Source organism: Styela clava, chromosome 13 (genome assembly GCF_964204865.1).
Source record: "Styela clava chromosome 13, kaStyClav1.hap1.2, whole genome shotgun sequence".
In the NCBI taxonomy this organism is placed as follows: Eukaryota; Metazoa; Chordata; class Ascidiacea; order Stolidobranchia; family Styelidae; genus Styela; species Styela clava.
Window position 1 is genome coordinate 2,576,143 of NC_135262.1, and position 27,190 is coordinate 2,603,332.

General features: G+C 38.1%; 1 protein-coding gene across 1 annotated transcript; it reads right to left on the bottom strand.

Annotated features, from left to right (window-relative positions):
• LOC120332815 (uncharacterized) lies at positions 1-27,190 on the bottom strand. The gene is made up of 11 exons (XM_078119600.1): positions 27,072-27,190; positions 20,679-21,425; positions 14,159-14,253; positions 9,251-13,331; positions 8,358-8,510; positions 6,972-7,146; positions 6,501-6,579; positions 5,097-5,179; positions 3,906-3,968; positions 3,177-3,269; positions 1-1,963 (listed from the first exon to the last, which is right to left on the bottom strand). Exons 1-11 carry the CDS (start codon positions 27,151-27,153, stop codon positions 1,849-1,851), a joined length of 5,766 nt encoding a protein of 1,921 aa, XP_077975726.1. The 5' UTR covers positions 27,154-27,190; the 3' UTR covers positions 1-1,848.

The following is a 27,190-nucleotide window of genomic DNA, read 5'->3' on the forward strand; positions in this document are numbered from 1 at the left end:
TATTTATTGAAATTAATTAGAAAATAAAATACAAAGGTTTAATGCTATAATGAAGCAGAAAGGACACTTCAAACTGGGAATAATTTTAATGCGATGAGAAAAGAAGGCGCAGGAAGCCACTTTGTACGTGTAGTGTCACGATAAAAATATTTTTTTCAGCCAGCAATGCGGCATAACTATCCATATTTACATTTCGTACTTTTATTTATAATAGCTCCGATTCGTGAATAAATTTCCATTTACCACCAAGAGCATATTTTGTCATTAAAATTCATGATTCACTAATTATTAAAATACTTAAACAAGCTTTTTAAAAATTAAATTTTCAACTCGATTTGACAATTCTAAAAATAGAAAATATAATAGACTCTACTCTGAATACATGTATGTTATATAGAAACTTTACATAAAAAGAGTTAAAAATACTGAAAGCAGTTCTCATAATTAGCATAAAGGCAGATTAGTTCGAAGACTGCGTAAGCATAAACAATGTGTAATATCAGATAAATTTTTCAAAAAAATGTTTGTAAGCTATTTTTTACATGGTTCGTGGTCGGTTGACCGAAACCAGGATCAAAATTCAACTCAGAAAATATTGAATAGAAAAAGTGAACATACAAAGTGAACTACATATTAATGAATTTACACTAAATATAAAATAATTAAAAATAAATTGCAATTCAGAGTTATTCTAGTCAGTGTAGTGAGTTGTTTACAGTGTGTGTTGCAAGTATATGAAGATAAGAAATTTGGGTAAATCATATAAGCAAATACCGCCTGCTTTAGGAATTTAACTAAATCTTTGTCTGCACAATATTGCAGGCGGATTTCCATGCATTGGCAAAGATCCATACTGGACGTCTACCGCTTGTTTCAACGAGATTGGTTAATTAACCTGCATGAATTGTACTAATACATGTAAGTATGTGCACACTTGGAAGTGAATTCAAGATATCGGTTTAGTGTTGAGGTGGAGAAAACACTAAACTAAAAGCTTGTTTCCTAATATGACAAAATAGATATAAATAAGAAAGTAATAAATGTGGATAGAGTAATGTTTTGGATCCTATTTTGAACCCTATTTTCAGGGCTGTCAATACTTTAGGATAGTGCAGGTTCTTAAACGATTAGGCGTGAAGCTAATTAAAAAAAAAAACCTTTGTTAGATTTGATCTTGCCCGCCTTATTTTAGATATCTATATTTCTTTATTTTGAATATTTACGTTCCATCCAAGTATTTTCAATGTGTATTTTAATAAAACATACTTTCGTCTTACTATCTGTTAGATGTAGCTTATTGTTAACTAGTTATTTTTGAAGTGGGCCGCGAGACTTGGCAAATTCTAAAAAGAAGGCGTGGCTAAAAAAGTTTGAGAACCACTGGGAAAGTGTATTTCCAAATTGGCGGATGAGGAATATGAATAAGATTGCTCAATCATATGACGTACAATGGCCGTTTACCAGTCCGTGTCGGGTATGAAAATGTTTGAAAAGTTCTAGTTATTTGTTTCACTTCTGCGTAAACAAATGGAAGCATACATTTCCTAGCCGAATATTAGTCGATAATGTTTTCTTGATTCGAATACATACAAACTAGTATATAGGAAATGGAACTAAGGTTAAAATCGGTAGTGCGGGCATAAGATTTTCTGCAGCGTGAGCTGGAATTTTCGACTCGAATACAAGTTTTGGCGATAGCAGAGTTGTACGATTACGGAATTCATTGGTTGTATTCGTAACCTTACAAAGACTTCCAGTTATGATCGTGCGGAAATGTCGGTATAATCTTGTTCAATATATTCTTGCATATTATTAATATTTTGAGCGTGTAATACTTTTTGCATCGAATCACTTCACTCTTGGGCTCGCTCTGTGAACAGGCCTTCTTGGTGTTCCAAAATACGCGCTGTATGTTGGTCTCATCTGTGGGGTGACCGGTAGCTTGTTCGATTTTGCAGAATTTCTGAAAAAAATGTTAAATCAACCGTGAATTTATTTTGGCAGTTTCTCTATAACTAGTAATCAGTTTATTTATTCACTATACTGGAAAAAATATACACAGAACCTAAAGATTTGAAAAAGAACTAAATGGCATTTTATCGTGAAGGGAGGGACGCGACAAAATTAATACTGTTTATATACCGCGTTTCTCCAAAAATAAGATCTACCCTGGAAGTGATACCTACCCTGAATTTCAGAAATGATTTCAATACAAGCCCTCCCTTTAAAAAAGGACCTAGTCAATAACACGAATTTTTTTTTTGACATATTCGATAGCAAGAAATCTCTCCTACACGTTTTAAATGATTGATAATTTATGTTTTGCAGTTACTTTGAATAAAAACGTGTTATTTATAAATAAATGGATATAGGTTTTCATAAATTGTATATTTGGAAATCTCGTAATTCTCCACTTTGTTATTTTGTTTTTGATAAATGAAAATATAAGGCATCGCCCGAAAATAAGCCCTAGTGTTATTTTTCGGAAGAAAATTGAAATTAGACCGAGTCTTATTTTTGGGGAAACACGGTAGCATCGACACTCGGGGTTAAGCTTATCAGAAGTTTATAAAAAGGCAAATTATTCGAGTTGAGAAACTCCAAGTGAGTCGGGTCATATAACCAGAAGTCAATCGCGTATCAAAATAAAATGGCGCCAATGGAAAAGTTTAAAAATGCGACCCCTTGATCGTTGACTAACAATTTATATCTGTTGTCTAATTAAGATACCTGTACGTTATTATTTACGTAAAAATACGAGTTTCAATTATTTTCAATTTGAAATTATTTTATTGAAGCATTTTACGATGAAAACTTTTCGTCCTTTTTGCGAAAATGGCGACCACGACAGGAGCGATGTCGGCGCTCCAGAAGTGTGTGTACCAATAAGGAGGTAACTAATTTTGTTCGCCTACTTTACATCAAGTTGTGTAAAGGGACTGAAACTTATGGGCAGAAGGTATATTCACTTAGCAAACACAGTCCCCGAACTTGTAATATAACTGAAATAAGGAAAATCGAAATAAAGATATGACCTAACTCTAACCTGGCACACACACTACGGGAGTACTGCCATACCCTGGAAACGTCACTGCCAGAAATCGCTCGTTTCATCAAAAGGAGGAAATCCTCTCAACCCAAACGATGATAACTTATAGCAGTGGCTTTCTCCTTACCTGTCTCTTTCCTCTTCCTTAGGAAGATTCAACTTTGGATAATCTGGAGTTATAATTTCATGTCTCTGGTTTCTTGAAACAGAAGAATGACTTCTGAAAATGAAAAAGACAATATTGAAAATTTAAAATGATGTCTAGACCAGTTCTTTCCAAACTAGGGGTAATTACTCCCAACAGGGTAATTTGACAATTTTTGGGGGGTAGTGCAGATGTTCACTGTTTTAACAATATCTTTTGTAATCCTTGGGCTTTTGACTTAAATGTTGAGTTGGCGCAAGTTTAGCATCTCGAAGTCTGATAAAAACATGCAATAGGTGGTGCTCCCGTAGTATTCGTACAAAGATGGCGCACAACCTGCACATAGTATGTGTACTAGACTAGGGTTAGCAGGTTGTGCGTCATCTTGGTTAGGGATAACAATATTAAAAAGCTTGGAAACCACTGGCCTAGACCCACGTTCCGCGAGATTTTATAAAATTAATATTTCAAACAATTTGGTTCACTTCAAAAAAGGTTTGAAACCACTGAACTGTAGCCAATCTAATTCCTAAATCAAGCTTTACAATTTATTAAGGACGGACTTATGGTTAGAATTTCATTCGAGTGTGTTCCGAGTCTATTTAATAAATAGCCTAGCGTAGAATGGCACATCTCTCCGTATTCACGATCCTGCAACCAATACGCCAATAGGACAGGCCTATTTACTTTATTATAATATGTAAAGGTTACCTTCGTTTTGGCTGATGTTTCCTGTACAATTCTGGTCTCGACGGATTAATTGGCGCAAGGACGCTGAAAAAAAATATTTAGATATTTTAAAGGTTATTTTTTCTTAATTAAATAATGAAAAAAAAAACTTTAAGATTCTGCATAAAATATATACTTCGATTTAAAAACAGTTGCGTTTTGGACCAAGAGCAAGGTAGTAGATGAATCTTTGTTTTAAAATGGAATATGTACTAACACAAAATCAAGTGTTAAGTTATTCTAATATTTCGGTGTTTCTGGTAAAATTCTGGCTTTGATGGAGTAATCGGTACCAAGAAACTGGAAAGAACAAAATATTTGAAAATTCTGATGAGGTGTTTTTCATAACTTCACTCTGAACAAGGCTATGCACAATAAGCCAATGACACATGAGAAGCAACTATTTTCGATGGCAAAACCGGAACCTTTTCGTTTCGACAATGCCTACACAGTTTATGGCGCTCCGGAAGTATTCATACCAAGATGACGCACAACCTGAACAACCCTAACCTGGTACACATACTATGTTCAGGTTGTGCCCATCTTGGTACGAATACTTCATGAGCACCCAGTTTATTACACCACGGCTGAGGTGGAGAGCATAGTAAACAGGCAGGCTCTCTCATATGTACAAACGCTATAAAACATACAGAAACCTACCAGCGGTCTCCCAAAGAAGATATCTAAGATTAAAAACGGGCTCGCTTTGAAACCAGAGCGAGCAAGGGCAATTCATAAAAAGCAAGAAACTTATTATTATGTATCGAGTTATTTTATCATTTTCGAGTGCCTGAACCCCATGGTACGTTACACGAGGACATTCAGTCAAATCATTGAGTTGTCTCATTAGAGTTAAGTTGATGCCGAGGTTGAGCTCCCGAAGTATGTGCACCAAGATGGCGTACAACCTGAACATGGTATGTATACCAGGGCAGGGTTCAAATTGTACGCCATCTTGGTGCACATACTTCGGGAGCGCCGCCGAGGCTGTGTGTTTCCATTGAGATGATTGAGTTTTTGATTAATGGTGATTCGAGCCAATGACCGGTGCCACCATACAACTGTTATTTAAATTCAAATTTCTCTGGCTTAACAATTCAAAGATGTTCTCTCTTTTTCTCTCTTTCTTTTACCCCTCAGAATAATTGTGTACGTCATAATAATAGTACTCACTGATCCATTCTCCATGAAACCTCTGGGTCGACCATTCCGTTTGCTGTTAATCTTGTGCTGTGGCCTTGACGAACAGGTACTGGCTGTTTGAAAGAATATAAGATTTATACTAAAAAATCATCAACCTATTATAGAGGTCTCCTTTTTGGGTACTCCCGAAGTGTGTGAGCCAAGATGGCGGACACCAGAACGTAGTATGTGTACAAGGTTAGGCCATAATTTTATTCCAATTTTCCTCATTTTAGTTCTATTATTATGGCCTAAACCTAACCTGGTACACATACTACGTTCCGGTGTCCGCCATCTTGGTTTACATACTACGGGAGTGCCCCTATTTTGTTTTTCTGGAAAGATCAATAGAGTGTAATCGCCATGGAAAGTATAGCCAATACTATTAAGACCAAAGCTGGATTGAGCAAAATAATCACGTGCGCACCGCACCAAGGGAAAGGGGCATCACAGAAATTGCCGTAGAAAAATTTTCACTGACGCCTCCATGTTTAATCATTCGAGCCGATCAGACGACTCAGACCCCAATATTCCCCCGGTTGAAATTGATTTTTGCCTATTTTTCGTTCTCAAATATTATTTTAACCTCGCTTTAAACGTTTGAAGCATAAGACCTATTTAAAAAAAATATTATGTAAATTAATTATGAATTGGCCCTCAATCGACCATGAAGCAGATGCTATGTTTAGAGAGGCTTGCATTTTTTCGTACTGGCCTTGCCCACAGAAATAATGCTCCATCGCCAGAAAGTATCAGCCGCAGTAAGTAATTTTGGGGAGTTTATGGGATAGTGTTTAAAATGAATCGACTCACTTGACATGTATTTTCTGTGATCGTACATTCGGGACCACGTACATTCGAACCCATACATTTGCACTCGCATATCCGCGGGTTCAATCTACATGAGGATGCTAAAACCCATGGGTTAGTGTTAGTATGGGTTCAAATATCCGCAAAACAAAAAGAATTTTCATAGGTGCAATAGTATGCAGGTGCAAATGTACGTGGGTTCAAATGTAATGGAACTAAATTTTCATGCGCTGCCGATTACCTGCTCTGTAGGTAAAATACCCGCTATGAAATACAGGTAGGATCAGATTATCAGCTATATATTTTTTACAATAGGATAAAATTTACATATTTATCCCGGGGATAGGAAAGCCAATAAGACGGCAAACCAGGCCTCTGTCCGGTTACCAGCCCATGTCGTCAGCTACGGGATTAGTTAGCCAGTTATCTGTTTCATATGCATGGACCCATGCAGGGTAATCAGAGGTGCGGCGGAGAGCGTATTCCTAAGGCCTAGCACGATTCGCCGTGATAAAATGGCAGTAAACGGCGATTTCTTCGAGTGTTTTTGGACAGTTTTGAATTAAATATTGCCCCTCAACTTACCATTTTCAATAGATATTCAACCGTATCTGTATTGTAGTAGGGTGATAAGCTGTTCCAAGTGTAAGGTTTGTATGGCTTGCTATAAAAATGAAATGTAAAGAGTGAATAAAATGACAATTGTCAATCGCATTTAGTCGGGAAAATTAAACGGCAACTCCCCCGCCTTTCCAAGAGGATTTATGACTCATACATACTCAGATAGATCACTGAGCGTTCACACAGAATAACAAACACGTTTTATCAATAACTCACTACAGAAAATAGTCATATGTTAGAATTGCGTTGAAAAAATATGACTCCAATTGAAAAAAGACTTGACAAATTCTAAAAAGGGGGCGCAGCTTAAAAAAGAACTACTTTGAGAACGAACCACTTGACTATTAACTAAACGGTAGGTAATGAATAATATAAAATGTGAATTCCTTCCACAACTTAACAATAATAACAATAAGTATTAACAATAATACTCACACTTCAGGTCTTTTTGCCATGTTTACTCGCTTCATACTGTCAAGGTCTTTTTGTATTCTGTCCAATTCTTTTTGCAAATAAACCAAGTTTGCACTCTGCGCCATCATGTACGTTGGCCGTGTCGGTGCCGAGCTTGTTTTCTTTCTACGACGTAGGATATGTAGTTCTGAGTCGCCTGTAAAAGCAAATATAATGTTTTAGGGTTAACAACAGTGCAGCAGTGATGTACGCAGGATTTTGTTGAGAGGTCTATGCAAAAATTTAAAACTTGTGACGTCATAACATGTCATAATTTGTATTTTGCATAAAAAAGAAAATCTATTGTGATGTCATATTAATTTGAAAAAATGACAACGTCATAAATATAATTTTAAAATCTTTGTTAACTACAAAATTGCAAATATTAGCAAGTATATTTGGAAATTAGTCACATTTGACTACAAGTTAAGAAGCTCAAAGCTGTAATAAAACGTCATGGTAACAGAAAACTTGACATCGTAGGACCCATACTGAGTCGCGAGCAGTCACCGTTCCCTTAAAGAGAGAGTAAGTGGGTTGAAATTGGTTGATTTCCCTCTACGTCAGACATGTGAATAGCCAACTAATTAACCGGTAGGCTCGGCGCGTTTATCTGCAGGCCTGTGACAATGCTCTAAAACAAGGGTGCGCAACCTTTAATATAGAAGGGCCAGATACAAATAACTGGGTGAAACCGCGGGACACAACTTCATTTAACATAGGCTTTCTAATAGTTGCAGGCCCAAAAACTTTAGGTATTGATCATATGACATGCTTTGTTCGTTTCGCACGAGCTAAGATATATCTTTGCAACGCAAAGGAATCAAAATTAATCCCACATACTAGATTAAACTAAAAACTTGCACTTCTCCGCGGGACGCACAATTTTTTTTGTTTGTTGGCCGCATTTTGCCCGCGGGCCGTAGGTTGCACATCCCTGCTCTAAAAATTTTCAGATTCCTAATCGGCACTACGCTAGGCGGCGTTGTAATATTGTGTAATACGCAACTCGTTCAGTACGAATGTATACAGGTCATTTCATTCTCCTCCCAGAGCAATGGTTCTCAAACGGCGGGACGTGTTCCACCATTTTTTGAGGGGGCGTGAACCTAATCAGAAATAAAAATATTTGATTTGATCTAAGCCGAATTATTTTGAATATTTACATTTCGTTATTGTTTATAGATTGCAGAGAGCTGTTGTGCTTATTATTTTTATTATCCGTTATATTATTTTCGCCTCACTATACATTATTTGTAAATTATTGTTAGCTAGTTATTTTTGAGGTGTGGCGCGAGACTTGATAAATTTTAAAGAAGGGGCGCAGCTTTAAAAGTTTGGAAACCACTTTTCTAGAGATCATTTTACCTGTGGGTGTTCTTGGTGGAGGCGAAATTCCATCAGATTTTTGTGGAGATTGAGATCGTCGAGATGGATGAGCTGCTTTTGGTCTTGGCGTTCCAGATCGATTAGAACTTCTTGAACTACTGGAATCGCTTGAAGAAGACGAGGAAGAACGTTCTGAAAATAGGAAAAAATGTTAAGCATATATATTTTAAAGAATTATACGTTTCTTCCAGGGTAGGGTTTCCAGGGTTCCTTCCGCGCAATAACTCGTAGAGTTCATAAAACAGAATTTTTCAAAAGAGATTTTGATTCACCGAAAAAGCGCTGTAGGTTCCAATGCTTAAGGGGAGCTACTACTTGTGAAAGGAGGAGATATACATATTTATATTTCGCTTAACCATATGGCGAACCCCGGCCACTTGGGTATTGAATTAGTAAGCCATTTTTTTTTGTTTCAGATGCATGGACTAGAAGCTTTTGACTGTTTTCCAATGCTCTAAACCAGGGGTCGGCAACCTTTTGTCGTTCGCGGGCCAAAATTGAGGGTTGCAAGTGCTGGCCGCACCGCGGGCCGTAGGTTGCCGACCCTTGCTCTATCCGTTAAGAAAACCACCGCATTGCGACACGAGAATATTATATAAAAATAGTCGTGTGTGTGACGTGTATTAACACATTTAATCGCTAATCTCAACTCTTTAAATCGAGCACAGCTTTTAAGCTCCCAGGTCTTAGATGGAGTTCCTCTACCTTGCGTTTGGAATTTTGATTTAAAAGAATAAACCTGGATTGCTCTTGGTGCGTCACACTGATCGCATGTTACTCTTCCCTCGTTACTTTTCTATTTTGGGGTGAGGGCCTAGACCTGATTTTATAATAAAGAAAATGTTTGCTATTTTGGAATAAAATCAACCTACCATCTCGCTTCTTATGCTTGTGCCGATGTCTGCGTGACGTCTCCATTGTTTTCTGATTGGTTTCTTGAGATTTGAATTTTGGAGAGGTCAGTCGTTGATTGGGTGATTTAGTTCTGGGCGTGGTCTTTTTGCTAGTTGATTTGTCCGAATTCGAACTAGAAGAACTTCGACTTCGAGAACGACTTTTTGATCGCTTTTTGTGCCCAGAGGTTTTCTTTGATCCACGGTCCGAACTCGAATCCGTTCCGCTTCGACTTTTGTTCGATTTTCGAGATTTCGGTCTTCTTGGTGATTTATTCTTTTCGTCGCTCGAACTTTTATTCGAATCAGTTCGTTTTTTATGTGGTTCGGTAGATTTATCTTTCTTTTCAACTTTATTTGACTTTTCTTTATCAGTGTCCGAACTTGAACTTGATTCAGATCGGTTTTTGTGCGTTTTGGACACTTTCGGACCCTTTTCTGATTTTTTGACCACTATCGTAATAGTAGACTTCTTTTTAGACTTATCTTTATCTGAATCGGAGCTGGAACTTGAGTCTCGCTTATTGCTTAGTTCAATCTTCGGTTTTCTCGGTTCCCTTGACGCTCTCTTGTTAACTTCGGTCACTTTTCTGCGTTCGGAATTAGGACTCAAGTCACGTTTCGTTTTTACCGATTTTTGTACTTTTGAAGTCCTTTTAGGGACGGAAATAGCTTTTTTATTCTTTTTATCCTTCTCAGAATCTGAACTGCTGCTACTAGAGCTTGAATCTCTTTTCTTTTTGGTTACGACAGTAACTTTGGGTAATTTCGGACCGGTTGGAGCTTTCTTAGGAGGCGGTGCTATCTTTTTGACGACCTTTTTACCCGAATCGGAGCTAGAATCACGCTTAATTTTGGGGATTTTGGGTTGTTTTGGAGCTCTTGGCTTTTGCGGACTCCTTTTTATTACAGTAACTTCCGCTTTTTTGACCTTTGACCGTTTCTTGTTATCCGAATTCGAACTCGAACTACTAGAGCTCGAATCTCTTTTTATCTTCGGTTTTTCTAAAGGCTTCGGACGCCTTGTTGGTGATTTTGCTGGCGTTGTTTTTGTAACTTCTGCCTTTTTAACTGAAGTCGATTTTTTAGGTTTTGAATCTTTTTTCGATTTCTTCTTGCTATCCGAATCCGAACTCGAACTACTAGAGCTTGAATCTCTTTTTTTCTTCGGTTTTTCCAATGGCTTCGGACGTCTTGTTGGTGATTTCGTTGCAGCTGGTTTTGTGACTATGGGCTTTTTCACTACAACTGAAGTCGATTTTTTGGATTTTAAATCTTTATTCGACTTCTTTTTGCTATCCGAATCTGAACTCGAACTACTGGAACTAGAATCTCTTCTTTTCTTCGATTTTTCCAATGGCTTCGGACGTCTTGTTGGTGATTTCGTTGCAGCTGGTTTCGTGACTGCGGGCTTTTTCACTACAATTGAGGTCGATTTTTTGGGTTTTGAATCTTTGATCGGTTTCTTTTTGTTATCCGAATCCGAACTCGAACTACTGGAGCTCGAATCTCTTTTTTTCTTGGGCTTTTCCGGCGCTTTCGGACGTCTTGTTGGAGATTTGTTCGTTACAGGTTTTGAAACTGCGTGTTTTTTGGGCGCAACTGGAGGCGCTTTTTTAGACTTCGATTCTGGTATTTTGAAAGCCTTAATTGGCTTCTTTTTGCTGTCCGAATCCGAACTCGAGCTACTAGAACTCGAATATATTTTTTTTTTTGGTTTTTCACTCTCTTTCGGGCGTCTTGTTGGTGATTTTGCTTGAACTGTTGGTTTTTCAGCTGGTGGCGCCTTTTTAGGCTTTGTTTCTTGTATTTTAAAAGCCTTAATTGGTTTCTTTTTGTTGTCCGAATCCGAACTCGAACTTGACGAACTCCGACTTCTTGTTTTTTTTATAACTATTTTAGATTTTGTTGGTTTCGGACTTGCAGGTTTCTTCACAGGCTTCGATTTTTTTGAATCCGAATCCGAACTTGATGAACTCGAACTTTTTTTGAGGCCAGCAAATCGTGGAAGCGTGGGTGTTCTTATAGTTGGTATTTTTATTGGAATTGGTTTTGTCTTTTTTGAATCCGAATCTGACGAACTAGAACTCGAATCTTGCTTCGGTTTTTCCTTTTTAGGAGGCTTTGGAGAACCAGGCTTCTTCACTGGTTTTGCCTTTTTCGAATCCGAATCCGAACTTGACGAACTCGAACTTTTTTTGAGATTCGGAAACTTCGGAAGAGTTGGCGCTTTGAATGAAGGAACTTTAATTCCGAGTTTTGGCTTCTTGGAATCCGAATCTGACGAACTCGAATCTCGCTTTGCTTTCTCCTTCTTAGGAGGCTTAGGAGAACCAGGCTTCTTCACTGGGTTCGCCTTTTTCGAATCCGAATCGGAGCTAGATGAGCTCGAAGAACTTTTTTTGAAATTCGGAAACTTCGGAAGTGTGGGAGCTTTGAACGAAGGAACGTTTATTCCAAGTTTGGGTTTTTTCGAATCCGAACCTGACGAACTCGAATCTCGCTTCTGTTTTTCTTTTTTAGAAGACTTCGGGGATTTTGGAGAACCAGGCTTCTTCACTGGTTTTGTCTTTTTCGAATCTGAATCAGAGCTGGACGAACTCGAACTTTTTTTGAGATTCGGAAACTTCGGAAGGGATGGAACTTTGATTGAAGGAGCCTTGAAATCAAATCTTTTCGAATTCGAATCTGATGAACTCGAATCTCGCTTTGGTTTCTCTTTTTTAGGAGACTTCGGGGATTTTGGAGAACCAGGCTTCTTCACTGGTTTTGTCTTTTTCGAATCTGAATCAGAGCTGGACGAACTCGAACTTTTTTTGAGATTTGGAAACTTCGGAAGTGATGGAACTTTTATGGAAGGAGCCTTGAAGTCGAATTTCTTCGAATCCGAACTCGAATCTCGCTTTGGCTTTTCCTTTTTGGGAGATTTCGGAGAATCAGGCTTCTTCACTGGCTTTGCCTTTTTCGAATCCGAATCCGAACTAGACGAACTCGAACTTTTTTTGTGATTTGGAAATTTCGGAAGTGATGGAACTTTTATGGAAGGAGCCTTGATATTGAAGTCAAATTTTTTCGAATCCGAACTTGATGAACTTGAATCTTTCTTCGGTTTATCCTTTTTGGGAGACTTCGGAGAATCAGGTTTCTTCACTGGTTTTGACTTCTTCGAATCCGAATCCGAACTAGAAGAACTCGAATCTCGCTTCGGTTTTGTAAGTTTCGGTACTTCAACTTTAGGTGGTTTCGGAGAAGGTGGTTTTACAACAGGCTTCGCTTTTTTCGAATCTGAACTTGACGAACTAGAACTTTTATTTTCGTGTTTCCTCGGAGATTTCGGCGAATTGGGCTTGCTTGTAGCCTTCTTGCTTCCCGAACTAGAAGACGAACTTGATTTTTTTTTAATTTCGATTTCTCCGACACGTTTTTTCAACCCCGAAGCTTTTTTTTTTGCTCGATTGAAGACCGAATTTTCGTCTTCCGAATCCGAACTCGAGCTGATATCAAGATTTTTTAGACGAGCTTCCTCCCTTCTTTTTCGTCTTAGAATTTTCTTTTTGTTCGAATCCGAGTCACTTTTATCCGATTTTCTGTCAGACGAACTCGCTCTTCTGGGTTTCGAACCTTTTGAATCCGACGAACTTTTAGAACTGTGATCACTTTTTTTCTTCTGTGTTGCTATGACAACACCTGGTTTCGAGATTGTTACGTCACTTTTCGATTTTTCTTTATCGCTGTCACTGGAACTGCTGCTGCTACTCTGTTTATCAGTTTTGACCTGTGTCGAAACTATGGGCTTTTGTATTGTTACGTCACTTGTTTTATTGTTGACCTCAGTGTGGACAACCGTTTTAGTCTTTATGACCTCACTGTGAATTATTGTTCCGGTTTTTATGGCGTCACTTTTGTTGACTTCTTTGTCGCTTTCACTGGAACTGCTACTGCTGCTACTTTTTGTAACTTTTGTTGACGTATCGGTTTTAATGACGTCACTATGAGAGACTTCAACGTCTTTTGTGACGTCAATCTTTACTTCGCCGTGGAGTTCAATTGACGGTTTTACCTAAAAATGACAAAAAAGCTTGGTGAGAAAAAATCACTCAAAGCTCCTAAAAGACTTTTGACACACCCGGAACTAAACTAAAACTTACCCGACACAGAACAAAATTTTTTGGGTACTCCCATAGTAAGCGAACCAAGATGGCGGACACCGGAACGTAGTATGTGTACCAGGTTAGGGTTAGGCCATAGTTTCATTCTAATTTCTGTGTTTTAGTTCTATAACAAGTTCGGGGACTAGCCAAGTGACTCCCGTAGTATTTGTATCTAAAATTATGGCCTAACCCTAACCCAGTGCACATACTACGTTCCCGTGTCACGCATCTTGGTTCACATACTACAGGAGTACCGATTTTTGGTGTAATCAACTTTCATAACCCAAAATATAATAAATCAAGTAATCAGTGCCTAACTTGGAGAATTCAAGCTCTTAATATCTGATAGCATACATAATATCTCATAGCACCAGCAACCCCAAGAAGGCCACAGAGCGGTCGGAGGGGGCACAATGCTAGACGCACAAGTGATTTTACATTTCCCAATTCAAGAGAACTACTAGTTCTAGTTTCAGTGCTCCATAAGGTTGTTCCATAGCGTCTTTTCACTTTGCTGAGCGTATGAATTGTTTGAATATAATTGGATTTTGAATCTACCAATCAAAATAACACTATAACTACACTGAAATGATGAACAGGAAGCCATGGGTGCTGAATACCATCCGGAGGGGGACACGGGCCATAAAAGATTGGTAATCACTGATGTAGAGCTTATTTCAATGCAAAAAAATCAAAACATCGCATTGAAAACAAAAATAACACTTCAAGAACGAACCTCTACAATTTCTGGTTTTGCCACTGCTTGATCTGTAGTTTTCTGTTTTTCGTTTTCCGATTCCGAAGACGAACTCGAAGAGGACGATTTAGTTTCTGTATTGTGAAATAACAAAAGGAAATGTTAAATGGATTGTTCGTCACAGAGAAAAGATTTTTCAATGAAAAGTGCGAGCCAATCAATAAAAAATAGTATTAGTCCCGATGGTAAAGTCACGAGTGATCCTTGGCGCGCTGAAAAGTTTATACGTTTAGTACAAGTGACCCCCTCTCCTCCATACACACAAAAACACCCACAGAAACATAACTCATACGTTTTTTAAAATAAAGAAAATTTATATACCAATTAATCTTCTGTTTGTGTGTGGCTCTAACCAAAAGCTTTGGTAATCTAACGCTTTGAACGAAATATGTTTTCTGTAGATATGTTCCAAGTAATCTCCTTGGCGTTGGAGACAATCTCGCATGCAAATAGATTCAGTTTTGCAATGGACGTAATGAAAGTGATATAGTGATTACCGACCCTAAGCCGCACATAATAGTAACAATTATTTGACAAATCGAAAGCGTTTTCCCACGATTTGCGTGTAACAACATATATATATTGGCCATTCGAAATCGCCGAACATTCTTCTATACGTACACGCTAGTGATAATTTGCAACCTCAAATCACGCAAAACCATATAGCCTATTATATTAGCCTGCCGTTTGTTTACTGTCTTCAGTCACACATAATAGTAATTTTTATAACCGTTCGCACGCAAACCTATACGCCCTACCCTACCCTAGCATCGTGCGTAATGGGGCATAAAAAGATTCGCGGTAACCTCTCCTATTTGTTCAATTTTTATTATCAAATAGCGGTAAATTAATAGTATTTCATGGTAGCGACTTCTTATGTTTGGCAAGATTTGGATTCGGGCAGATTTGATCTTTTTAGAAGGATTGATATTTCCCACCGCGCGCATAAAATTATCTGTACAAAGCTGCGATGCCTCGCGACTATTGGTTCGATAATTATCAGTGAAATATAATGTCTTGTTTATTTATGGTCACAAGTAGCACACAACAGTTATTCCGTAAACCACCTTGCACACGAGCCATGTTACCTCACGATCAACATACTAAAACTATAGGGTCATAAAGCGGGATATGTGGCAACCCTCATATTTGATCGGGCTAGTTTTAGAGTCGACGAGTTGACAATGTTCAAAAGGCGATAAATTTAAAGATATTTTATGGTAACGACCGGATTTCTGCAAGACTGAATACCTATACTTCTAAGATTTTGCGCTGGTTGATTCGTTTGTGTACAATGCACGGATCAAGAATGAAGACGAGAATATCGGTCATAGACCGAAGACTTATCGATCGAAAGTTAGGAGATCCCCCAAACAGCGCTCTTACTCCATAGTGACACCTTGTGTCTCATCACTAATTAATTATTAACTCGCTAATTTTACCACACAATTCGCCCAGAATCAATAAGCTTCTGGTCCGAGATATGATGAATGCACATTCAAAATATGCAGCAGATTCAATCTCGCTTTCGTGAGATATCGCGTGCATCTAACAGACAGACGGACAGACAAATACCTATCAACATACTTACCGATTAAAATCAATAAGTAATGACTAATTTATGTCTGTTTATAGGTCAGACAAAACGTTAATCAAATACATTTAAGTTAGTGTGCAATAGAACTACTGAATTACTTAGAACAGTCAGTCATTTCATTCTTGCGTAGGCATCATGAACCTCCTGAAGTATGCGCACCGAGATGCCGCACAACCTGAACTTAGGTTGTGTACCAGGTCAGGGTTCAGGTTGTGGGACATCTTGGTGCGCATACTTCAGGAGTACCGGCATATTTTCATTATATACGCAAACGGACCCACAAGAGCATAGACATATAGCTGCGGTGGAAATATTACGATCCGCGGGCCGGATCCAGCTCTTCGTAGTGTTTCATCCTGCCCACTTGTGTCTGCTAAAATTACAACTATAGTTTTTATGGATATGAATTTTGGTTAAAAATATCGAGGAAACTAACGTCATAATGCTTCTTGTTATGAAAACGTTAGCCTAGCTGTTATAAATAACCTATTTTCATTCATAGTTTTCATATTGAGTTTTGATCCTCCGGCCTAGTAACCAAGTCTATTAACTGGCCCACTCAGAAGTAAGTGCCCATCCGTGGCAGAGGCCCTTGTTCTTACTTTATGCGCTGTTACCCGCCACGTACTTTGAAATGGAAGGTTTGTGTTATGATATACGAAAGCACGGAAAATTAACCAAATTTTTTCAAAGCCTGTGACATATCAATGCTTTGTTTTTTGAAACCCAGGTATAGACGTGATATATTTGAAGTGGGTGAGGTCGTTCAACAAATAGGTATCAGATTTTTAATGCTGTTAAAAAAAAAGATTATTTCTACTATTATTTTAAAGGTATTTCTTATTGCGTGACCCCTCTAACATTTTACGAAATTACGGAAGACTACTGGAATAGATACCGATACTATACCATATATCAATTATTCAACAAGTCATGATGATATAATTCTTATTTAATAACGTTTGTTTAATTTCATCTTTTTTTCAACTCAGCAAACAAGGTGTCGCTGACACGATGACTTACTTCATAGTCTTTTGCGGCCCTGCGTCAATTGCGGAAATAATGTATGTTTTTTTATATTTCCATTATTGTTTGTTTAATTTTTTGTGCACAATATTTCATGCACGACGAAATAAAGATCTGAATCAGGGATGGCCAACCTGTCTTCCACTGAGATCGACTAAAATCTTCCTAATATTTCGCGATCGACTGTTTGTTAATGAGGTCAACCAAAAAATGTACGAGTACTAAATGTCAATATTCGTTGAAGACAAGTTTTTTGAGACATGATATTAAGTTGGTTCCAAGAAAATTCGCCGAAGACAATGCCGTAGGAAATCTCGCCGCAGGAAATTTCGCCGTAAGAGCATTTTGCTGTAAAACAAGTATTTGTGATAAAAAACATTAGGTTTTTGAAGTATCTTTTTATCTAAAAAAGATTCGCTATTTAAGAGCATACCCTAGTCATAACAATCTGAAGGTTTGTATCACAAATACTTGTTTTACAGCAAAATGCTCTTGCGGCGAATGTTCATGCGGCGAAATTTCCTGCGGCGAATTTTCCGGACACGTATTAAATTCACTCAACATCAAGTGCCATCGACCACTCAATTTGCGTCAACTAAACTGGCAACTGTAAAAGACAATTGCTCTGTTATAGCAGAACTTTGATATCTATATTCGAAACGTTGGCTAACTGTAACGATTGCCACTTACCAATTGTGCTTGTTTTACTAACTAAATATACAGTTTACAAATTTGGCACATTTATAGCTTCGCTATTGAGCCAATGTTTTGCGCCAATATTCACCATATACCAATTTTATAATCGGCCATAGAAGATCATATCATATTGTATTGAATGTTGTTGTGCGCGATCAATGTTTACATAGCAATTATGATACAACAATACAATGATAGGTAGCTAGCTGTGTGACGTTGTCAATGGATTCAGTACACTATTCAAAAACATGACAAATTTACGTAGAATTTTTAAGTATTTGTTACAAAACGCTAAGTCTACCCTGAAAAGATATTATCGTCTATCGGTTACCAATGGCAACAACGAGGTGTTACACCTGTTCGAAATATCGCTACGGGCGAGCCCAGTAAGTAAAACTAATAGTATAATGGCTAAACTTGGAGGTTTCGTGGCATTTCGTCATTCAATATATTTGAAGTTGTGTGATGCAAGTCTTTGAAACCACCTATTATTACGATTCTTGCCTTGCCTCGCTATAAACAAAACTCATTAAGTTTTACTGAAAAAATCAGGTAAAGTTAAAATCCGGTAGTTAAATCTCATACGTTCGATAGCATCTTATCACTATTTTAGGCACTTTTTGCTCGAAGCAAGGCCACCATTACAATTTGATTATGTGGAAGCGTGATGCAATGGCTCTATAAATAAACAACGTATTATAGCGATTTTGACTACACGCTGACCTACCAATACGAGCGAGGGCATGGTTGTTCCAATCGACTATATATTCGCCAACGTCATACTCGCTTGACTGTGTAACTTGACGTGCTATAATTTAAAAATTGCAAAGATAATTTATCGATATTATATATTGTTTTGGCCTTCACAGATTTAAATGAAGTAAAAATACTTAAACAATCACTGATTAAACAGCAACAAACCTGGTTAACATATATTGAAAACTGACGTCATAACAAAATTGCAAAGGGATACCCTTACTTTCGCTTGTTCAATTTGATTGGTTAGTTAGGTTGCAATATTATTTGTATTCATTTTATAAATACCGTTTTTCCGACTCTGCGCGACTGGCAAATATACCATTGATAATACAGTACAAATAAAAGCACATAAAACAAAAAATCTCACACTATTGCTGTCATTGTACACATTTTGTTAACCAGAAAAATCTTTGGTGTTCCTGAAGTATGCGTACCAAGATAGCGGATACCGGGACGTAGTATGTGTACCAGGGTTGGGTCATAATTTTAAGTACAAATACTACGGGAGTGGCTCGGCTAGTCACCGGACTCGTAATAGAGATAAAATAAGGAAAATTGGAATAAAACTATGGCCTTAGCTCATAACCTGGTACACATACTGTGTTCCGGTGTCCGCCATCTTGGTACGCATACTTCAGGAGCACCAAAGATTTTTCTAGCTTAAACTTGGAAGTGACCACCGCACAAATATTTTCATGATCATGTCAAGTTGAACAGCTTTTGTTAACCAGTATTTACAAGCGCGTAACGAATCACCATATTTTATAAAGCTGATTTAATCCGTTTCACCACTTCTTTCATTTTTCAAAACTTCGAATAAATTATTTTGACTTTGCGTCGTCATCTAAATTTTTCTAAATTAAAATCCACTTCCACGTAAAATCGCGGTAGCACTTTTACTCTCAGAACCATTTTTCTATTCTCATCAACCTATAATAAATTAAAGATCCGCCTTCGCTATAACACGCCCCTATCTTCAATGCGACCAATACACATAAAGCTATTGGCAACGGCACTAGACAAAGAAACTCACCAAATAGCGCGTATGATGAGGTTTAATAAATTTGCACTTGACTATCTCGAGTGCATATTTAATATATGTTTTATGAATAGAATCACTAGACTGTAAATTATTAAATATTTGACGTTGCTATTAGCAAATGACAATATAAGTAGTTTTCAAAGCGATCCACTTGTGAACAAACAGTTTGAAAAACGATTGAAATGTATGCCGTTTCAGGGTCATCATGTTAAATGTAGGGTTTTCATATAAAAAAATGGCGCTTCAGAAGTGTGTGTACCAATATGGAGGTAGCTAATTTTGTTCGTCTACTTTACATCAAGTTGTGTAAATGGACTGAAACTTATGGGCAGGGGGATAGTCACTTGGCTAACACAGACATTCCCCGTACTCGTAATAAAACCCAAATAAGGGAAATCGGAATAAAATTATGGCCTAACCCTAACTCGGTACACATACTACAACCTAAAAAATTTGGTTGAAAATAAAAAATCAAACGTTTATAGCGGCATTACAGTTTAAATACATTGAACACGATTCCTAGCTATTCCACGTTTCACATAAGTTTCATTATTCTAGAACAGTGGTGCCTAAACCGGTACCGTGTCCCACCAAGAGGACCACATATCAGTTGGAAGGGGGTCACAATGCTAGGCGCAAACTCATTTTACTTTTACTGAAAAACTGCCCGTTCTTCCTATTTTTATTATTTGATGAGGTTATTTCACCAGTTGTTTTCCTTTTGTTGAGCATGAAATGGTTGAAAATAGTGGTATTTTGAATATATCAATCAAAATAACACTCTAAATATCACTGGAATGATAAACAGGGGGTTATGAGTGCTAAAAGCCTGCGGAAAGGGGCCAAGAGATGAGTTAGGGACCACTGTTCTAGAATGTTTTAATAAATTTCGCCCACTCACTTAAAAGTAAATGAGACTCATTCCCGAGAAAAGCCACAAGCGATCTGGAACTATATGGGTGCTGAAATGATATACTGAAACTATGGAGGTGCCTTATTCGTCAGAATGAGAGTTCAACATTCGAATGCAATTGTTTTAATCGAGCTCGATTTGTGTTTGTTAGTGAAATGGGTGCTCCCGAAGTATGCGAACCAAGATGGCGGACATCGGAACGTAACATGGGTAAAAAGTTAGGATTAGGCGATAATTTTTTTCCAATTTTCCTTATTTTAGTCCTATTATCAGTTCGAAGACTAGCCAAGAGCCCCCCGTAGTATTTATACCTAAAATTATGGCCTAACCCTAACCTAGTACACATATTACATTCCGATGTCCTCCATCTTGGTTCGCATACTTCGGGAGCCCCGTGAAATGTCTATTTCCAGTTGGTTTTATTGTTGATATTATGACAATAATTAAGTACTAAAAGTTCACAAACCTTTCTTGATGGGTTCCACGGATGGTGATTGTACTGGTAGGATTATATGCGCGTCTCTTGATTCCTCTGTTTTAATCTCCTGTGATGTCACAGATACGGTCGCTACTTCCTTTGTGACGTCTGTATTCTTTTGAATTGTGACGTTAGCTGTTTTGCGGCCGCTGTCACTATCGCTAGATGACGAACTGCTGGAATCGCTGGACGAATTTTTTCCCGCGTCTTCCTTCGCGCCTTGTATTAAAGCGGAAAATTTATCCGCGATGGTGACGTCACTATCCTTTTTCGTTTCAGTTGTGACGTCACTGTGTGTCTCTTTTTTGGCGTCCCTGGCCTTCTCGGCTGTGTCGTCTGCGGTGTAGCCTGTTTCTAAATCAGCAGAACTAGCCTGCTTGATAACGACTGTTGGAATGTCAGTTGGAGGGGTGACCGCCGGCGTAACCTCTACTCTCGAAGGAGAACGACTTTCCTCTTCGCTACTGCTACTCGAGCTACTACTACTGCTCGACGACTCTGTTTGCGAATTTGCCCTTTTTTCATCGCTTTTCGCCCCCTCGACGATGTTTTCTTTAGAAGCGTTGTTGGTGCTTGAGTCTAAGTTTGCTTGCTCTGTATTGTTAGTTGTGTTTACGGTAGCTACTTCAGATGTATTGTCCGTCTTATCCCCGATTCTCTCGGTCGTTTCTTCGCGCTTTGTGGTGTTTATTAAAATTTCTTCTTGTCTCTGCTTTCTTCGCTCTTCGTCGCTTTCTGTAAGGGTAAATATAAATTATGAGTACTGTATGAGTACTGAGAAAAACGCGAAATAATCAAATTTTTGTATTTTTATCGTTACAACTAATAATACTCTGCTTAGTTTGTTTTGTACTGTCGAGAAAAACGTAACTCAACTCAACGTAAATATAATTTATTAGGACTGCCAAGAAAAACGTAAATTCACCATAAAGATGCCATTTCATTGTTACAACTAATGCTATTCTGCTTAGATTGTTTGGTACTGTTAAGAAAAACGTAAAATCACCAAAATTTTCATTATTACAACCAAACGATACACTGTTTAGTTTGTTTTGTAAATAAATAAATCAAATATATGCGTACGTTATTACACTGTTTTAACCCCACCATTAATTTTATGGGATCTTTTGTACAAAGTCACCTTCACTGGTGCAAAAAATGAGATATTAAAAAAAAACGCCACGTTTTCAAAATATCAAATTAGTGATTATTCAGCTGGGGTCATCGTTCGGGTTAGGAAGGATTTAAAAATTTGAATTTCTAGCGCTGCATTCCAGCGCTCCAGCATCTGCATTCCTAACCTCAAACCTAATACTAACTAACGAAGACAGATCAGAGTGTGACAGGGCAGTGGTGGGGCAATAACCGGTTAAAACAATTCGGCCTTTTGCGTAAGTTGTATCAGTGAATACACAATGTTTTCTCGTTTCTAAAACTTCTTTTGAATATAAATATATATAATCCATAACAAAACTAATTGTATCTTTCCCCGAGCATCGACTTTCTTTAGTTTTTCACTAATATTGGCAAATCGGTAGTGAATTAACGGTGACGCGAAATTGACGGCGGCTTCGAAGAATTCCGACAGCGGACAGAAGGATGCGCAATAAACGCTTTGATATATACCCGCAGGTGAATGGCGTATAAATTAAATATACATCCTGGGTCAGCAAGAAGTATATCGAGTGGGTTCCGTGTCGAAATTAATAACCAAACAAAAGCGGTGGAGTAGTGTTTAACTTCTATTAGAACCGGATTCGTATGTACAAACTCTCGGACCGGCCCGAAGCGGAAGTTTCCAATTCCCCGGTTCTCATTTTCTTATTTTTGATGGAGGTGATTAAGTGAGTAGGTTATCTAGGAGGTAGCAGCCATGGCTAGTATCATGGGCGGCGTTTAGATTAGGGCGCAAAAAAGGGCGAAAAGTTTTCATCGTGAAATGTTTCAATAGAATATTTCAAGTTGGAAATAATTTAAAATCGAATTTTCACTGAAATGAGATGTACAATCTAAATTTAATAACAGTTGTCAAAAATTGTCATTCAACGTTCAAGAGGGCGCATTTTTAACCTGTGCCACGGGCGTTATTTTATGAAGATACACCGCCGAATTAAGCTGAAATCTCGGACAAAAACAGTAAACAATAAATTGGCAGAGCGTTCTTATCTGACAAGGCTGGATATATGCGAAAGATATCTGTAATTTCACAAATTTGTTTTTCCGGATTGGGAGCAGGAGTAAGAGTCAAAACTCATTTCAACTTGGAGGTTGAGGCTGAATTTTAGTAAATCCGGAATCGAAGCCGGAATTACTTATAAAATTATCTGGAGAATTACGAAGCACATTTGAGAAAGTCATCGATATCTTCCAGGCTAACAGTCACTATATAAAGTGGAATTCATGCAAAAATTGATTATCCCCCCTGCGGTGCAGCCTCTCAACCTCATAAAAATTTTCACACAAAAAAATAAATTTACCAAATTCCGATGAAGACGAACTAGAACTAGGAGATTCCGAGCAAGACTCGTCATAAGCTTTGGCTCTCATAATGCTAAGTTCAGCTTACTTTCATTAAATATAATTTATCGTAAGTTTAATAAATATCATAGTCATTTTAGCGTTCCAGAAGGATGTGTACCAATATGGAGGTAACTAATTTTGTTCGCCTACTTTATATCAAGTTGTGTAAAGAGACTGAAACATATGGGCAGGGGGTATATTAACTTGGCTAACACAGACAGTCCCCAAACTCGTAATAGAACTAATATAAGGATAATCTGAATAAATTTATGGCCTAGCCCTAACCTGGAACACATAGTAAGAGAGTACCGCCATTCTAGTTCAAATACGACATTTTAGCTTTATTCTATTAGATATAATATATCATACACAGTAATAAATTTCCTGATTACTTTAACAAATATGAAAAAAAAAATTAATAAAGACTTTATTTATGTTTGAAATAAAGTATGATTGCGAATCCATTCAGATGGCAATTCGGGGCACATATATATATATCCATATTCCTAACACGCTTTCTATATGGTAACCCAACAGTCTTTTACGGAGGAGACCTTTTCAAATGTCGATTGGGACCAGATAGACACGCCTATTCCTAACCTGTTGTCTATCAGTCTTAAAATTCTCTACCAAGGAGGCCTTTCTAATGGCAGTTGGGGCCTTATATACAACCCAATTTCTAATCTGCTGTTTATACCGCAACCTAAAAATTCTATTCAAAGAAGATTGCCATTCAAATAGCGAATTCAAAATGCAAATGAGGTCATACCCCCCCCCCCCCCCCCTAATATTCTGTCTATATGCCAGTACAAAAACTCTCTACAGAGGAGGCCCATTGAATGGCGATTGGGATTGGGAACATATACCTATTCCTAACCCGCTGTCTATACGGCTGCCTGAAAACTCACTACGGAGGAGGCGATTTAACTTGCTGTAATTTGATCTCTTTCATTCAATCAAAGTATGTTCGCCGACATATTTACATTAGATCGTATTGTCTAGTCCCAGATCTGTCTTGGGTTATGTAAGGAGAATTGACTTCCGTGCTTGCTTTGCAAAACCGGCTAATCAGCGACAGGCCAACGATGAGGTAAAACGCTAAATTAGGGGCAATTTTCAAGGCGCTTTCATTATTTCTATAACGCCGATCAGTTCGCATAACCCATACTGGGAAAAATACAGCCTCAGAAATCCCCCAATGGCAAAATATAAGAAGAACTTGGTAGTATCCTTTTAATCCTTCCTTAAATAATTGTTTATATTAGATTTGTATTTATTAGTGATGGCCAGTTTTGCTTTGGATCAAATGCCGAATCAACATTCACTCCCTCACACGAACGACCCAGATTAATCAAATTCTGTGAAACTCTTCTTGTATGTTTTTGATATCTTACACCAGGGGTGTGCAAACTTCGGCCCGCGGGCCAAATGCGGCCCACAAGGAAAAATTGTGCGGCCAATTTTGAATGTTGTGCCCGCGAAACGAGTTTTTAAGATTACGGTAGTTATCCTGGTATGTGCGGGCAATTCCAATCCTTTTGCGTAGCAAAGCGCAAATTCTGTTGCAAAATACACGATTTATATTATAAAAACATGTTTCTCAGTGGAGCCGTTTAAAGTCGGTGTGATAATAAATTTGAATAGCAGTTTTATTCAGAATTTCATGAATTCCAACTCAGTATTTCTGCAAGGACCCCTCATAATGTCGTAATATCACTAGCAAAAATAGACAATTTGTGCTTGCAATTTCTAGTAATTCTATCTTAAATAAAAGTGCGGCCCGGGGCTTCACCCAGTCACTTGTATTTGGCCCTCCAATGAAAAAAGGTTGCACACCCCTGTCTCACACCAATACAAGCTTTGCAGTCAAAGACATAAACAAGTTCTCCGCCAATATTATAGACGTCATAATAAAGTCAAACTTTGTTGTATGATGTCACATTGATCTAACCATTAACAAAATATAAGATATATAGTTCAATATAGCTACGAAGGTCGAATAATAACAATCTAGCAACATTCCCAGCTCCTGTCCAATCAAATTTGAGTAAAAAACTCGCCCGATTCTGAAGACGACGACGAAGTGATATCATCCGAGTATGCTGACATCTCAGACTCATCATAAGTCCTCGTTCTCATGGTGGTTGAGTAGATATAGAATTAATTTAATTCTGTTGAATAGGTGAAATAATAGGTACTCCCGAAGTATGTGAACCAGAATGGCGGACACCGGAACATAGTATGTGTACCAGATTAGGGATAGGCCATAATTGTATTCCAATTTACCTATTTTATTTCTATTACGAGTTCGGGGACTAGCCAAGTGACTCCCGCAAGATTTCTACCCAAAATTATGGTCTAACCCCAGCCTGGTACCAGGTACATAAACTACGTGCGGGTGTCCGCCATCTTGGTTTACATAATATAGGAGCACCCTTCAATGTGCTTATGTCAGAAAAGTCAAATCCCACTTTCATAACCTTACCTGCTTTCAAGATTTATATCTGACAACCCGATCAACACTATGTATTGTTGTTATCATAAGCCTTTGTTCAAGATTCATTCAAGATATGGTATAGCATTAGGTGAGCGATCATAGACTTTTCTATCCAAAAACCGCAGTACTGAGACGTCGTTACTGTTCTTTAACATCTTTCATCAGTGTATCGTCTACTAACTTTCAATTTGATATTCTAAGGCTAAGCTAACGTGCCGAACGAATGGCCAATTTATGACCTTATGGACACACTATATATAACCGGCATTCCCTAACCTTGGCTTTGCCCAGTGGCGTAGCAAGACTCTCGTGGGCCCCCCCGCAAAAATATTCCGTGGAAATGACCCTAAAACTCTCGGACATTATCTAAAACAACGCTTTTTTATTTTGTCAAAAAGCATAACATGTCGCTATAAAAAGGCAATGGTAATCTAAAATTTGCCGTTTATTTTGGTTACTTTTATTTGTTTCATGCGTTTTTCCTCTTCTGCCCTTTTTCTGTGTTTCTGTGCGCCACTGAGAGGTTTTGCTTTCGACATCATTCTGACAGCCTTCGTAATTTTGCTCGTGCGATCAAACCAAAAGACGACGAAAATCGACGACTCCCTGGCATTGGTACGTAACAAAACGATTTGAGCAGAACTAACATCAACGTTATAAGATGTGCATTACTGGTTTTGCAACGCAGCTTTTGGTTTTGCGGCTTAAATTTCTAAATTCTAACCGCTTGGGCCCCTTTGCGCTGTGGGCCCTCCCGCGACCGCGGGGGTTGCGGGGGTGGATGCTACGCCACTGGCTTTGCCAACGCAACGCTGATTACCCTGTACGGGTTTGTGGTTGCTAGTGGGGATGCAAATCACAGCAGTGAAGTATGTTTGTTTGTAACTGACCAAAATCTACGCCCAAGAATAAGAAGATACCTCAAGGCAAGACCGGATAATGCGTTTTACACACCCGAAGCATCTAAGACTTTGGTGCCTTTTATAGTAATAATGAAAAAGGACATTGTTTTTTTGGAATAGTTCTCATATCGATAAACATTTATACACACCCATAAACATGATTTGTTTAAAATAACATTTGAGAACGCAAAATAGGCAAAAACTCATTTCAACCGTGCCAATATTGAGGTCGAAGTCAACTGACCAACTCGAATTATTTCTTTAAACACTGGTTCATCTTTAAAAAATCGTCTATGGGAATTTCTGAGGTGCCCCCTTTCCTTTGGTGCCCTAAGCACGTGCTTTTGTGTTCTTAATGGTCCAATTCGGCCCAGCGCCGAGGGTAAATTTATACCGAGTTAAGAATGGCTGGACGATCGCCGTTTCCAAAATAAAGCTAGATTATTAACGAACAATGCTCACCGGATTCTGAAGAAGACGATGAGGATGAACTGCTGTCACCCGGGGATTCAGACATCGACTCATCATAAGTTCTTGTTTTCATGATGATTGAGTGGAAATATAGTTAACTTTATTCTGTC

Excerpts from the sequence above, each read along its gene's own strand:
- LOC120332815 (XM_078119600.1), bottom strand. The coding sequence starts at position 27,153 with ATGAAAACAAGAACTTATGATGAGTCGATGTCTGAATCCCCGGGTGAC. Across the intron at positions 6,580-6,971 it reads ATGGCAAAAAGACCTGAAGT|CAAGCCATACAAACCTTACA; the intron begins GTGAGTATTATT and ends TCATTTTTATAG. Across the intron at positions 5,180-6,500 it reads TTGAATATCTATTGAAAATG|CCAGTACCTGTTCGTCAAGG; the intron begins GTAAGTTGAGGG and ends TCTTTCAAACAG.